Source organism: Armigeres subalbatus, chromosome 3, assembly GCF_024139115.2.
Source record: "Armigeres subalbatus isolate Guangzhou_Male chromosome 3, GZ_Asu_2, whole genome shotgun sequence".
Classification (NCBI taxonomy): Eukaryota; Metazoa; Arthropoda; class Insecta; order Diptera; family Culicidae; genus Armigeres; species Armigeres subalbatus.
In genome coordinates, this window is record NC_085141.1 from 315,180,549 (window position 1) to 315,195,485 (window position 14,937).

The 14,937-nt window shown below is 40.0% G+C and overlaps 1 protein-coding gene across 5 annotated transcripts in view; it reads right to left on the reverse strand.

The window, feature by feature from the left end:
- The window catches only part of LOC134225355 (protein CBFA2T2), a 391,241-nt gene that overhangs the window by 193,753 nt on the left and 182,551 nt on the right, over positions 1 to 14,937 (reverse strand). For all 5 annotated transcript variants that reach the window (XR_009983226.1, XM_062705350.1, XM_062705351.1 and 2 more), the window contains one exon: positions 7,444 to 7,522. Coding sequence is in view for 4 of the 5 variants with exons in the window: in XM_062705350.1 (XP_062561334.1) it covers positions 7,444 to 7,522 (79 nt within the window). In the remaining variant the exon portion in view is untranslated. The remainder of the gene's footprint in view (positions 1 to 7,443; positions 7,523 to 14,937) is intronic.

Here is a 14,937-nt window from a genome sequence, read left to right on the forward strand (position 1 = left end):
ACTGCCAACTCGACTCAATCTGTTAACCGAGCATCGCCCATCTCACGACATCCGCCGGCTGGCCAATGTCGTCCGTCAACACCTACCACTTCGAAGGATCCGGATCCGTACCACCAAAATGCATGCATGCAATCCAGCTAAGTACCCACCTCATGTGACGTCGCAATAGAGTAATAAACCCTTTTGTTAGTTAAGCGAAATTCAGTGGTAGAGATTTATTTGGAGACTAGCCCTGATTTATGAAATTTTCACCATTTGCATTTGTTCCGTTTCAACCGGGTTCACAAAGGAACCGTCCAAGCCTCGCCTTCCGAGTAACTCAAAATAGTGTGATTTACCCTATTAGCTTTAAACCCTATTTTACTCCGACACAGAGAACATCCCTGGGAAGGTGTTTCTTTACAATTCGTTCCTGCTTCAACTGAGTTTCATTGAGGTTCGTGTATGGGGTTGGATATACATTCAACGACCCTCAGATTTACCCACCCATTGAGCAAGCGAGTTACAAGCATAGTATCCATTGAGCACTTCCAGAGTTATTAAGTGATCGATTCCGGAAAGCTGAGAAAATTTCCCACCCATAAACTTCTCAGACCGTTTAGAGATTCGATATCAGTCACCTTCAGTATGGTATGCCATATGCCTTATCGCTGATCTACGGAAAGTCTCTTCCCCACAAAATAACAAGAAAGCATGAATCTGGCAGAATGATATCTTATTATAGCAAAAAGAAAATCACGAAAGGCAGAATTGCATTGAGCTGTTTCAACATTTTGAAACACTAAATCAAACGGCCGGATTTGTTTTATTGAACAGTTGTCTGTATTGTCTAAGTTAGTGATCTTCCGCACTTTGACCTTATAGTGTAAAATGCCCAATAGTGGACCTCTAGTAGTTCAATTTTGCCCTTCCTGCCATAGTGGACATTTCCAACATATTAAATTCGCGTGATAATAATCTAATATCAAGTTCTGCATCTCCCTTTCACGATACATACACAAGATATTCGACTGCACGACGTTATTCGTTGAAATTAACATTTCTCGCTTAACTTTTCAAAAGGACCTGAGTAACAAATTTTTCATGAATTAATTTGAATAGCGCAATCAACAGAACAACATGAAAGTTATTGATTGCAGTATTCAAATTAATTCATTAAACAAATGTTACTTAGGTCCTTTTGAAAAGTTAAGCGAGACTTCAATGTCTGACTGACTTTGCGCTACCATAGACCCCCTGGGAGACCATAATAGGAAATTTGCTTCCTTATAGTCGACACTTCATTTAATTTCCATGTTCTATTTCGGGTGCTCTTCTTCCCTATTATTTCCAATGCATGTAATCGAATCATTAGAATGTAAGGGGCCTTTCACAAATTACGTAACGTTGTATGGGGAGAGCGGGAGTCAAGCCGAGTGTTACGATCCATACAAACAGTTAAAGAGTTCATAAAAAAAATTGTTACGAGGGGAAGGGTGGGTGTCCAAAATCACCAAATTTAGCGTTACGTAATTTTAGAAAGGTTGGCTCTCCCGATGAAATTTCATAAAAAAAATGTTTATATTATGGTTACAGCAATGAAAATATGGCTGGAGGGTCCACTATTGGACATCATACCCTATGTTAATATTTTTATATAAATCTTTCAAAGTTGATTGACTTAACAAAAGTAGAATAACGCTTTCTGTTCGATTCTACTGTACTGCTTTAATTCTCGATTGTAAGATTGTACTGCCAAACTTTCTACTGTGCGGGCTGAAAGTAATGAAATTTTGAGTAAACCTAGTTTAGAGTGTAATGCTTACAAGTGCAAAATTTCGTCACAGTCTGCCAAGCGGTTATCGAAATGGCTTTCTGACAAAAAATCATCGACAAAAAATACAAATGCAATCGTAGAAGGGCCAGTCTTACAGGTGGATCACGAAACCGTGGTCCCGGTAATAATATCGTTTAAAGAGACCCAGATTATCCAGCGGCGAGCTGACAGTGTAAGAAAAGCGAAGCCGATCGATCCCGTAAACGCGAGAAAGGTGAGGGATTTCTTTAAGCGCAATTACTTAGCGGATTACTAACCAGCTGCGTGGTGTGTTACGGTGTAAGATCTACCACGGTCACATTGTCAGCTACAGGCAAGTCCTGACCCAACGAATACCTTCCCCAATATCCAACTCCTTGGAACTTATGAGGGTGTCGCTGAGTCGGGGGCCTCTCGTTAAGTAAATAGTACATCAACAGTTCCCTCTCCTCCTAAGTAACGGTGAAGATGGGCATGGCCAGGAGTAGTAATCCTCATGCCTTTGTGATTTTTATCCTAGATTGAAATCAAGGACCACACCCACCTTGATTTCTGATAGCAATCTGAATAAGGATTTCAAAAGAAAAACATGAGTATCACTAGTGTCGAATCTACGAAGTACACCGTAACTATGCTATGCTATGCTATGCTAATTACTTAGCGGATTACTAACCAGCTGGACAAGGCAAAGAAGGTCAATTCACCCGTTTGGTTCGTGCAGCAGGCATTGACACGGGCCGGATTTCATGTGTTCAAAGTAAGGAATACAGTGGCCAACTCCCGCGCCAGGAAGCTGTATCACGAGTGGTTGATAAGCATATGCGGTATTTCGAAAAAAAAAATCGTTTCAGCTGGTTCGAAACGAAATTCCGCGGAATTTGAGCATGGTGAAATCTGATTTCTTAATTTCGTTTCGTTTCGTAAAATAACAAAAATTTCGTTAGTAAAAACTAGCGAAATTTAACGGAATTTCGGAATTTCGAAACAAATTTAGACTTAAACCATACTGTCTCGTACGGTCGTGTACTTATTATCAAAAATTTTGGCTACGCCGCTGAACAAAATCATAAAGCTGTTTCCAAAACTTAATGTTATACAAATTTTTCGATTCACGCCTACTAATTAATCCCATTCTGAGTCGACAAATACGTATTTAGTTTTCTTCTATAAAACGTCTTCGATATTTTGTTAGAAAGGTCCACCAGAAAACGTAAAATATCCCTAACTATACTATCCCATTTTTTTTCCAAAAGTGGTTTGACCATTTAAGATGTCAGGCTCAGAGTGTAAATGTAATCAGATATGAATCAGATCAGTACAACTTTGTAAAAGAGGCAAAGTCGTGGCGTGGACTCCTGAGACCCTTGAAAAGTATTTTTATAACGTCTCTTTTTTCATTAAAGGCCAACTTCTTCACCTCTTATGTCTCAAACCAGCATTCCTCTTTTAATCTTATAATAATGAATATCAAACTAATCTTCCTCTCCTAATCCTTAATTGACTGTAAGGGCGTGACCGGCTCATACTGTCCATAGTAGCTGTTTCTTGCACTCAATTGAAGTCGGTTGAGGATGAAAATTAGACAACGATTTTTGCATGCCTCATATGCACAAACACATATACAAGGATAAACAGACAATAGCTTGGTTCGTCGAGTTGATTGTATATAAGACTATGGTTCTCCGAGCCTCCTTTAAAAATGTTGAATTTGAAAGGAAATGATATCCATTTGTTACAAGTTTTTGAATGAGAAAGGAAAAATTATTTCTTCATACCTGGCAAACTGCAGTCGTATAAACTTTGCGATCACATTTCTGCAACACAAGGTGCAAAGGATTCGTCTAGCGAGCAAATGTACGTTATTAACAATTCTCTATCTGCGTATACTATATTCGTATATTATGGTTTTGATTTAGCTCAATGCCATAAAACCAGACTGATAAATTAATATGAAGTATGCTTCAGCATAATCACAATAGACTTCTTATAATATATTATAATAAGTATATTTTATTTTTATACCTCCCATCAGACATGATTTTTTTTTCAATTTTATAGGCTCAGGCATGTATACGGAGCCAAAGTTCTTTGTGATGCACAATGGATATCATCTTATTATTAAATTAGTAAGAGAGGAACAGACATGAACATATCGGAGATAGTTACTAGAACACCTTCACAAAAAATAGATTCCCCTATACCACTCAATGGAGGACTACAGCGAGATGATGTTTGTGTACACTAGCTGATATTCGCCTTGCTAATCTTCTCGCGCCACCCAGTCAGTCTTCCTGAGCTTCTTGCCTCCAAAACAATTCTTGATCCAATTCATGTTCTTCTAAGCGACGTTCGTACAACAAACTTTCCAGCACATGCGCAAGTACAAGTGATCCGACCCCGATGCTCTGCGATAACGATAAATTAACGATTAACATCAAGATTAGGAAGCGACCTGTTCAAGATTAGGAAGAGCTGCAGCTCTTGACAAAAGTATCAATTAGTAGCCTGCCATGGGTTGGAGGATACTCTAGTATTGTGTTTTTTTGTGAGGGGATTCCCATATCTCCAATAGGCTATGGGCCCAGTACGATTCTACTGCGCATCTTCCTTCTTTCGTCACTAGGGTATTGAATGCAATCCCAGCAACTGTCTAAACCCAATGCATATTCAAAACAATGCAAACAGTCAAACCGACTTCAACTACCAGCGAACCCTTCTTCTCGGACTCGGCGATCATATATTCCAAAAGGGTACTCTACCTTCCGAGAAAAACGTGAATATTATTTGCTTCTTGAAGTCGTTTTTTTTTTTCGAAAGAATCGATTCAAATTATAATTGAATTGAGCTCAATTTGAAATCTGTATTATCTGGCCTTTCGGAAATATGAACTTCACTCCTGAACATTGAATAAAATCTTTTTAAAATCAAAAAACAAGTTTTCTAAGGAAACATCGAAAAATCCCGGGATCCCGGGATTTCCCGGGATGTACGAACAAGTTCATCCCGAATCCCGGGACAACGAAAATGGTCGGGAAATGGAAACTCTAAATGAAATAAGGTTTTAAATAGAATTTGAATCAGAATACTAAAAAATTCCAACAATTCTTATATTTTTGTATACATACTTAAAGATATAAAACTGAACTGATATAAAATTGATCAATTCCAGGAGCACCCACTCCACGATGAGTTCCTTTGAAAGCGGCACAAATGCTGGGGTATTGCCTTATCGTCAATGGTAAACGGGAAGACGGCGATTTATCACATTATCTATTATTATAATTCTATTGGTCGCAAAGCAGTTATTTGACTTTAAGAAAATGAATTCAGAATTGCGTACATAATGTAATAAAAATTCCACTGAAAAAAAAAATCGTTTCGTTTCGAAAAAAATCGAATTAAATGGACGTTGATTTCGTATCGTTTCGTTAGGAAAAAGTGTCTTATCGCATACCCTTGGTTGGTGCAGCCGAAATGCATCTTAATGGCCGACGTGACGTACCTTAAATCGGACGCCAAGCATCGGCCTGGATTTTTTCGTCAGCAAGTTCCGCCGGGATGCTCCGGAAGAAGAAAATCGACAAATTTACCAAAAAGTACTTGGTGTAGCAAATGATCTGTGGATGCCACAAATTCAGCAAGCCGTGAATAACAACCGCCATATCACCAATGGCCAAATATATAAAGAAGAATGCCTCCAGAAGCACCTGCTGCTCTTCCTCCGGTCCCACGAAGATTTTGGTAAGAACTTGCGTCGTATCATAACTAGCCGTTGATAGTGGTACGAAGCCTGCGATGATGTATTTGTACCGAAGGAGGCAAATCCGCCTAACAATTTTAGAAAAAAATGTATTAGCAGTAATATAGAGAGCTACGGAGTACCTTATTATGACTCCTGGGGTACTTTCGATTTCTGTTTTTCTAAAAATAAAATAAACGCAAAATAATTCCAACTAACAACTAGACACTCAAGCGATGATAATATAAATTTAACAGTAATTTAAGTCAATTAGGGTAATTGTCGTGCGTGTTTTTATAGCTGCGGTGGCATTGGTCTTACACAATCTACACACTAATCGCAGGAACCCATATAGTCTATCAATTTTTTGACCTGCCATTACACGTAATAAAAGAATCGAAATCGGTAAAGTATCATTAAAATACCTAATCTTTTTTAATGCTTTGCACTAACTCCCATATAAATACAACGGGATTCGCAACTATACAAACACGAATTAAAAAAATACCGCAACTATTGGAACACTGCACCAATAATCTGAGGTATTGCTGTTCCAGAGAAAATTTTCCTCTTTACGGTTCAATTTTTAAACTATCGCAGTTGTCACTTCATACTTTCTCTCTGCTGTTTGGCATGGCATTCTACAATGACAACGCCAAATATCAGATTTTTGTTTCAGTGTATTGAAGATTTTCAGGATGGCGATAGACATCCAGCTGCTGAAGAACTCTACGGAATCCGCAAATGGAAAATTTTGAAAAGATCCGCAAAATCATTTTAGGTAACAATGATGGAATCTGCTGTACACCCAGGTTTTTTTTTACACGGTTTGGTTTTAGTCGTTTAAGACCTTCAGCGTCAATAAAATAATGAGTTAACCCCACGAAAAAATTCACAAAAAATCAAAGAAAATTCAGGTGGTATTTAAAAAGCTGTGAAAGTTCGGGTTAACCGGGAAATTAATGAATTCCAACCGTGTAAAAAAAACCTGGGTGTAGTTAAATCACTTTTTATTGAAAATATAATTGATGTGCTTTTAAATTAACACTTAAGGTAAGCGGAACACTTAAGGAATTACAGACTTGGTGTAAGCGAAGAAATAGTTGTTGAAGGTGCTTAGTTCCTCCAATATTGGGTTTTTTACCCTATAAGGTTTCCCTAAACACACCCGGCTGTCGTGACTACTGTTGTTGCGACTCTATCAAAATTGGTCCGTCTCCAATCCGCCGGGGTCATCAATGCCCTCGGCGAATACTTCCCATCGTTAGCCTTGGTTGATCCGCTTAAAGAGTGCCATATCCAGGACGTTTTCAAACACCGAACAACATTCCCAAACAGAAACATGCGCTTCCCTTCCACCCGCTTGCTAAATACCAGATCTAAATCAAATCAGAAGGTGGTTGATGAATGCTAAATTTCATTCTTCGTTACGGCAACAAACGTTAACCACCCACCTCCCAGCGAAACGAACGACGACGACGCAACGCTACACTCCATGACCGCGGCGTGACGACCGAAGACCATCTGCCGTTGGATCGACTTTTTCTCGCGTGAAATCAACAGCTGTTCGCCGGCGCGATTCCATTACAGCAGGGCATCCACCGCCACATGCACTGCTTCGATATACCCACAGTCTTTACTGAATATTACAACTATATTGTCTGCTGATATTACTGCGGCAGCAGCGGCGTGCTACAATCTGTGCGAGTCGGGGAGTACTGAGTAGACACTTCCGGGCAGTGAAAAGCAGTTCAATCATTTGAAATAATATGATGCGAAGCGCTTCAAACGGAGAGCGTCATCGTCTGTAATTGAACCAGTTACAGCTACAGCTACTAAGTAAATGTTCTTCATAAAACACCCAATTGGTGCCCTATAACGTAACCGAGCCTATAATCGTAAATCTTACCTTTCACTTTGCGACTACTGGTCTCATATGTGTCTTTGTCGGGAATTTCCTCCTTGATTGCTTTCGCGTCTAGCGCCATCTGAAAGTAGAACAACACGGATCGGAAAACAAAACAAGCAATTACCATCGAGTGCCACACAGACAGAAACGCTGTTCGCGCTGGGCGAATTTATAAAAATTGATTAATTCCTCAGCTGCAGCGCTGTTCCCAAAAATCCCACGGTTCACGGTTGTCCCACCTCTCTCTCCATCCATCCATCCATCGCATAAACAACAACCATGTCGTCGTACTCGGTTGAGGGCGGATCGGGGAAAAAAAACATCCTCACCAAAGCATCATCACACAAGCAGTGCCGCCGCAACCCAAACCGATTAAATTGACATTCAACCCCTTTTTGCAATTAGAAAACCTGTCAGCGACACGTTCTGCCGCGCCACATTGCGATATCGCACGCCTGACTCCCCCGCCCGGCATCCGTGCGCAGAAATACCGCGTTCGTTGCCGCGATGATGCCAATGCAAAGCAAACAGTCGAAAAAGTGTACCTCTACACCCCTGTCCTGTCCAACGGAGCGAGGGTGTGTGATACATTATTTTTCAAATTTAGAGATGATTTCTAACTACGAACAAATTAAATTTTAAAGTAGAGCTGCTCTATTCTTGAAATCGCACAAATTTGTAGGTACAAAGTTATTTTTAGCAGTGTATAGGAAAACAACTCTGCCATGCGTATTGAGGTTTGACGAAATATTTTCTAATAACCCTACTATTTAAGCTCTTGACTTAGCCGTTTCAATTATTGCTCAATCTCAATTGAAATGCATAGTTGTTCCTGGCTTTGACAAATTGAAGTTTTGAGTCGAACACAATACTCCCCCTCCGCACGTAGTATGATATTTTGAGGAAATTATTTAGAATTATTTAGAAAGTGTGTGGTACATTATTTTTCAAATTTAGAGATGATTTCTAACTACGAACAAATTAAATTTTAAAGTAGAGCTGCTCTATTCTTGAAATCGCACAAATTTGTAGGTACAAAGTTATTTTTAGCAGTATATAGGAAAACAACTCTGCCATGCGTATTGAGGTTTGACGAAATATTTTCTAATAACCCTACTATTTAAGCTCTTGACTTAGCCGTTTCAATTATTGCTCAATCTCAATTGAAATGCATAGTTGTTCTTGGCTTTGACAAATTGAAGTTTTGAGTCGAACACAATACTCCCCCTCCGCACGTAGTATGATATTTTGAGGAAATTATTTAGAATTTTCATAAAAATTCTACCGGATTTTCTTCCAAAAAATCTTTATAAAACGTAAATTCTTTATGAAACGTCACAGTCTCTGAATTCGGTAGTGACTTTTTTCGTTTACTATCATTCCGTGATACTGAGATACGCCCATATTGCATTCCAGGGAGGACATCCCCACGGTTGCTTAGCTATTTTAATACTAGCAGACCCGACGAACTTCGTTTCGCCTAAAATTGATTTATTCTCTGCTTAGTTCTCGAGTTATGCAGAAATTTATCTTTCATTTGTATGGGAGCCCCCCTTTCCAAAGGAGGAAGGGATCTCAAACCATCTTAAGAACCTTCCCCGGCCCCAAAAACCTCTGCATACAAATTTTCACGCCGATCGGTTCAGTAGTTTCGGAGTCTATGAGGTTCAGACAGACAGAAATTCATTTGTATGTATATAGATTTGTTGCAATTGCTTGATGGATAGGGAAGCAATGTTGATCTCTTTCAATTCTAGTGATGTGTGTTTCGTGGTATGGTGCCTTCCACACCATATTCTAGAATACTTAGTACCTTCAGCGCGTACACGTCACAAAATTTGGATGCGTTGCGAAGAATGAAGCCGAGTACAGCGAAATCCTTTACGGTTGTCGTGGTAATATGCTTGTTGAAGTTTAGCTTGCTGTCCATAATTACGCCAAGGTTTTTGATGGATGATACTCGTTCCAGTGTTGCATCGTTTACAGCGTATTCAAATCTCAGCTGTGCTTTACTTCTGGTAAAACCTTGCACTTCATTGCGCTCATTCCCATCCCATTCAAAATACGCCAATGAATCGACTGCTTTGAGCGTGCTTACAGCGGCACACTAGGAGTTAACTTTCTGAAATCAGTATGGCGAAAGGCATCTAAGGTTCGATTTCTCAAAATTAAGCACTTCAATCGAAAAAATATTTGGTAGGCGTAGTAGCGGATGCCATCCCTCATAACCGGTACCAAATAGTTTTTCATGAAAAGTTCCTAATTTGGAGAAAACTAGCGTTAGATGTCTTTCGCCATACAAATTTCTGGCGGTTAACTCTTGCTGGCTATTTTGTGCATATACTATAGCGCCTGGATGTGGCTGCGGCGGGTAGAAAATCAGCCACTGCCAATAATTCATTAGCTATGGCTTCGATGACTTGCCGTAGAGCAGCACTGCCAATCAGTGCTGTACTGACTGCACGGTATATTTCCAAGTCATCGGCGTACATTAGGTGATGATAGGACAGACGATTGTACGACAATTCCCCGAAAACCAATTCCCCGAATGCAATTTCCCCGAATGTAATTTTCCCGAATGTAACAATTCCCCGAATGTAACAATTCCCCGAATGTAACAATTCCCCGAATGTAACATTTCCCCGAACGGAACAATTCCCCGAAAATAAAATACCTGCAAACACATCTGTATCAACACAATCGACTGTATGCGTCCGAAAAATCAGTGTTTAAAGATACATTCAAGAGTGTCGTATTGGAGATTATCAGCTGAATAGCCTTTGGTAGTATTTGTAGTTCTTGATCCTTGATGTTCTTGATGTATTGTTGAATTATAAAGATATCAGAGTACAGTGTTCTCTAAGGTAGTTTTTTTTCCTAAAATAGTATCAAACTGCAATTCTGATTGAAAGCCTTTTGGTAAATATTTTTCCTATCTTCGGAATCATACTCCTGTCCTGCATATACCTTCTTCAAATATATAAGGCAATGGTGGATGTGAATCCTTGTTAACAAAAATAATGCGTTTGCCCGGAAAGAAGCATTGGTGAATGTGATTCCTTCTTAAAAAAAAATGCATCTGCTCGGAATAATGTAATTCTAAATGTGTCCCTTTTTCAGTGGGTGTTTCACCAGATAATGAATGTTATTATTCGTTCTTTTATAACATGTATCTGTCCTGAATATGGGGGATGTGATACATTCTCTAAAAGAAGGCAGTTTTACAAAGTAAGAAAATGGTAGATGTGTTCCTTTAAAAATAGGCGTTAGCTCGAAATAATGCAAAGATGAATGAATTGAGAATGAGAATAAGGACTAATCTAGTATCTTATTTTGATGCAGGCGAATTTGGCCATAATAGGGAAAAAATATATAAGATCCCTTATTACGCAATATGTATTGAATGTATTATATTTCACCGAAAAACATTTTGCCGAATTCATTTTCTCAACATGGCATTAGGCGGTCTGTAACTTTCGCGGTGTGACTTTTGATGGATTCTACCTTTTTCAGAATGACCTTTGGAGAATGCCATTTTTCAGAATGTTATATTAAACAAATAAGCATTTTCATGGATAAGTGTGGTGTAATATAACAGCAGCTTTGAAACATATAATTGCTTCATATCAATCATTCATTATACCTGGCAAGCGTGGTACTTGCTTAGTAAACGAATTATCTGCTCTTTTTGCTATATTGCGGATAGAATTTCTGTCTCTAAAGACCTTAATTTAAAGAAGGCATTATCTCCTCCATTCTCATTACACCGGACAGACGCGATCATTTAAAGAAGGCGTTGTATCATGCTTTCACTTTATTCCAGACAAACGAGTTCATTTAAAGAAGGGACTATCTATCCTCTTTGCCTTATATCGGGCAAATATGTTCATTTAAGGAAGACATTATCACTCTCTTTCCCCTAATACCGGGCGACGCTATCATCTGAAGTAGGAATTATCGCCTACCGTCATCTTATACCGGATAAGCGCGTTCATTTCAAGAAGACATTCCCACAGCTATCGAAAGCTTTCCGGTACCTGCCAGTTGCATGAATGTCTTGTGTAGCAAGTACAATGGATACACTGTGCACAAGGAGCCGAAAATGCTTCCCACCCTGAAGCATCTTAGGCCACACCGAGAATCGAACTCCCAACCTCCGGATAGGCAATCGTACGACTTTGCTCGCATGGCTTACTTAATACCCATCGCCTTGTGCCTCACTCAAAAAGAAGGGAGATGCATTCGGGGAAATGTTACATTCGGGGAATTGTTACGTTCGGGGAAATGTTACATTCTGGGAATTGTTATTCGGGGAAATTGCATTCGGGGAAATTGCATTCGGGGAATTGTTATTCGGGGAATTGTCGTACAATCGGACAGACGGTAATTCAGGTCGTTGATAAACGATTGTACGACAATTCCCCGAAAACCAATTCCCCGAATGCAATTTCCCCGAATGCAATTTCCCCGAATACAATTTCCCCGAATAACAATTCCCCGAATGTAACATTTCCCCGAATGTAACATTTCACTCTCTTCTTTTTGAGTGCGGTACAAAGAGACTGGAGGATTTCTGATCCGGAGATTGCGAGTTCGATTCTCGGTTCGGCTTAGGATGCTTCCGGGCGAGAAGCATTTTCGGCTCTTTGAGCACAGTGTGTCGATTGCAGTTGCCACACAAGACATTTATGTAACTGGCAGGCACGGCAAAGCTTTCAATAACTGTGGACAATAAACAACAACAATAAAAAAAAGTAGAACACTAAGTTGAAAATCAGCCCAAGGCGAAGTGAAAAGATATTGCTTTCTTTAAATGTTCCTTGGTATGATGAATTCATCTGCCCAGTTTAAAGCAAAAGTAAATGACAATGTCTTCCTCAAATGAACACATTTGCCCGGTATAAGGCGAAGAGGATAGATAGTCCCTTCTTTAAATGAACTCGTTTGTCTGAAATAAAGTGAATCAATGAGACAGTGCCTTCTTTGAATGATCCCGTCTACCCGATTTAATGCTAATGGAGGAGATAATGCCCCTCGTCTATCCAGTATAATACGTCTGTCCATAATAAGGCAAGAAGAGTAGATAATTCGTTCACTATAGGAGCGCGCTTGCCAGATGTAATAAAGGATTGATATGGAGCAACTATATGTTTCAAAACTGTTGTTGAATCTGAAAGAAAATGCCTAATGCTATTCTGAGAAAATTAATTCGGCAAAATGTTTTTCGATAAAATATTATACATTCAATACATATTGCTTATATATTTTTTTCCTCATTCTGGCCAAATTGGTATCAAAATAAGAGAGCACCTTATTATCATTCTCAATTCATTTGCATTATTTCGAGCTAACGCCTATTTCTGAAGAAGGGACCACATCTACCATTGCCTTACTTCGTGGAAATGATTTCTTTTAAAGAATGGATTACATCAATATTATCTTATTTCGAGCAGATACGTATTATTAAAAATAGAATAATAACAATGATAGGGAAACACTCCCATTGCATTAGTCCGAGCAAATGCATTATTTTTTAAGAAGGAATCACATTCACCATTGTCTTGGTCCGGGCAAACGCACATCAACCATTGCCTCAAACTTCTTAAGAAGGTATTTACAAGACAGGAGTTTAATTTCGAAGATAAAAAAATATTTACCAAAAACGCTTTCAATCGGAAATGCCGTTTGCGATTCTGCTTTAAAAAAACACAGCCGTTGTTCGACTATTATAGATCAAAAAGCACCTTGGAAATCATACTACCCTGATATTTTTATAATTTAAAAACAGATCTTGATTTCAATCTAGGATAAAAATCACGAAAGCGAGGATTACTACTCCTGGCCACGCCCATCTTCAGCAAAGGATATTGCGCTGGTAATGTACAGTAAAACACACTTGAACGTATCTTTAAACGCTGCTTTTTTTCGGACGCATACAGTCGCTTGCGAAGATGTGTTTGTAAGAGGTACTATGTTTTCGGGGAATTGTTCCATTCGGGGAAATTGCATTCGGGGAAATGTTACATTCGGGGAAATTACATTCGCGGAAATTGCATTTGGGGAACTGGTTTTCGGGGAATTTTCGTACAATCTGATAAACAGTATGGAAATCAGAGGCTCAACCCGAGCAGCACAATTTAGACCGATTTGGTTGCAACAACTCAAAAACGACTTCTTTGTGCAACACCGGAAGGTGTGGCGAAGCGGTTTGACTCAGTGGACACGAGTTTATCGTAGGTAGATCTTCCAAATAAATAGGAGCGCAACCAGTTGAGAAGCCATTTTTCAAACCCTAACCATTTGAGCTTTTTTATTTTCAAATCGTGAGGCACTTTGTCAAAATCGGGGAAGGGTCGTTTAGCCGAAACCCATTCGGCCGAAAGCCATTTGGCCGAATGCCGAAAGTCATTTGGCCGAAAGAGTAATCCGGCCGAATATGACATTTGGCCGAATAGAACATTTGGTCGAAAGGGTCATCAGGGCGAAAGGGTCATTTGGCCGAAATGGTCACTTGGACGAAAGGGTCATTCGGCCAAAAAGGTCTTTTGGCCGAAAGGGTCATTTGGCCGAAAAGGTCATTTGGCCGAAACGGTCATTTGGCCGAAACGGTCATTTGGCCGAAAGGGTCATTTGGCCGAAATCCATTCGGCCGAAGGCCATTTGGCCGAAACTCATCTGGCCGAAAGTCATTTGGCCGAAAGGGTCGTTTGGCCGAATGGGTCGTTTGGCCGAAAGGGTCATTAGGCCGAAAGTCATTTGGCCGAAAGTCATTTGGCCGAAAGGGTCGTTTGGCCGAAAGGGTCGTTTAGCCGAATGGGTTGCTTGGCCGAAGGGTTTATTTGGCCGAAAGTGTCGTTTGGCCGAATTGGTCATTTAACCGAATGGGTCGTTTGTCCAAATGGGTCATTTAGCCGAAAAGGTCATTTGGTCGAAAGGGTCATTTGTCCGAAAGGGTCGTTTGGCCGAAAGGGTTATGTGGCCGAAAGGGTCGTTTGGCCGAAAGGGTCGTTTAACCGAAAAGGTCGTTTGGCCGAAAGGGTCGTTTGACCGAAAGGATCGTTTGGCCGAAGCGGTTGTTTGGCCGAAATGGACGTTTGGTCAAACGGGTCATTTGGCCGAAAGGGTCGTTTGACCGAAAGGATCATTTAGCCGAAAAGGTCATTTGGCCGAAAGGGTCATTTGGCCGAATAGGAAAATTGAGAAATTAGTAATGGGAAGAGAGACGTCTCACTTCTCACTCTTCATTTTTCTCTTCTTACTGTAAAAAGTGAGAAGCGCTAAATGAGTAGTGAGACGTCTCACTACTCCCTTCGTACTACTTACTTTCACAGTGAGAGGTGAGAAATGGGGAGAGTTCAGTGCGTGATCGCTCTTGTTTCGGACAGCAGAACGATCGCGCGGTCGGACGAATTATTGTGTTCTGCATTGCGCGGCCGGTAATAAAATTAATCAGTTCAGTGCGTGATCTCTCTTGTTTCGGACAGCAAAACGATC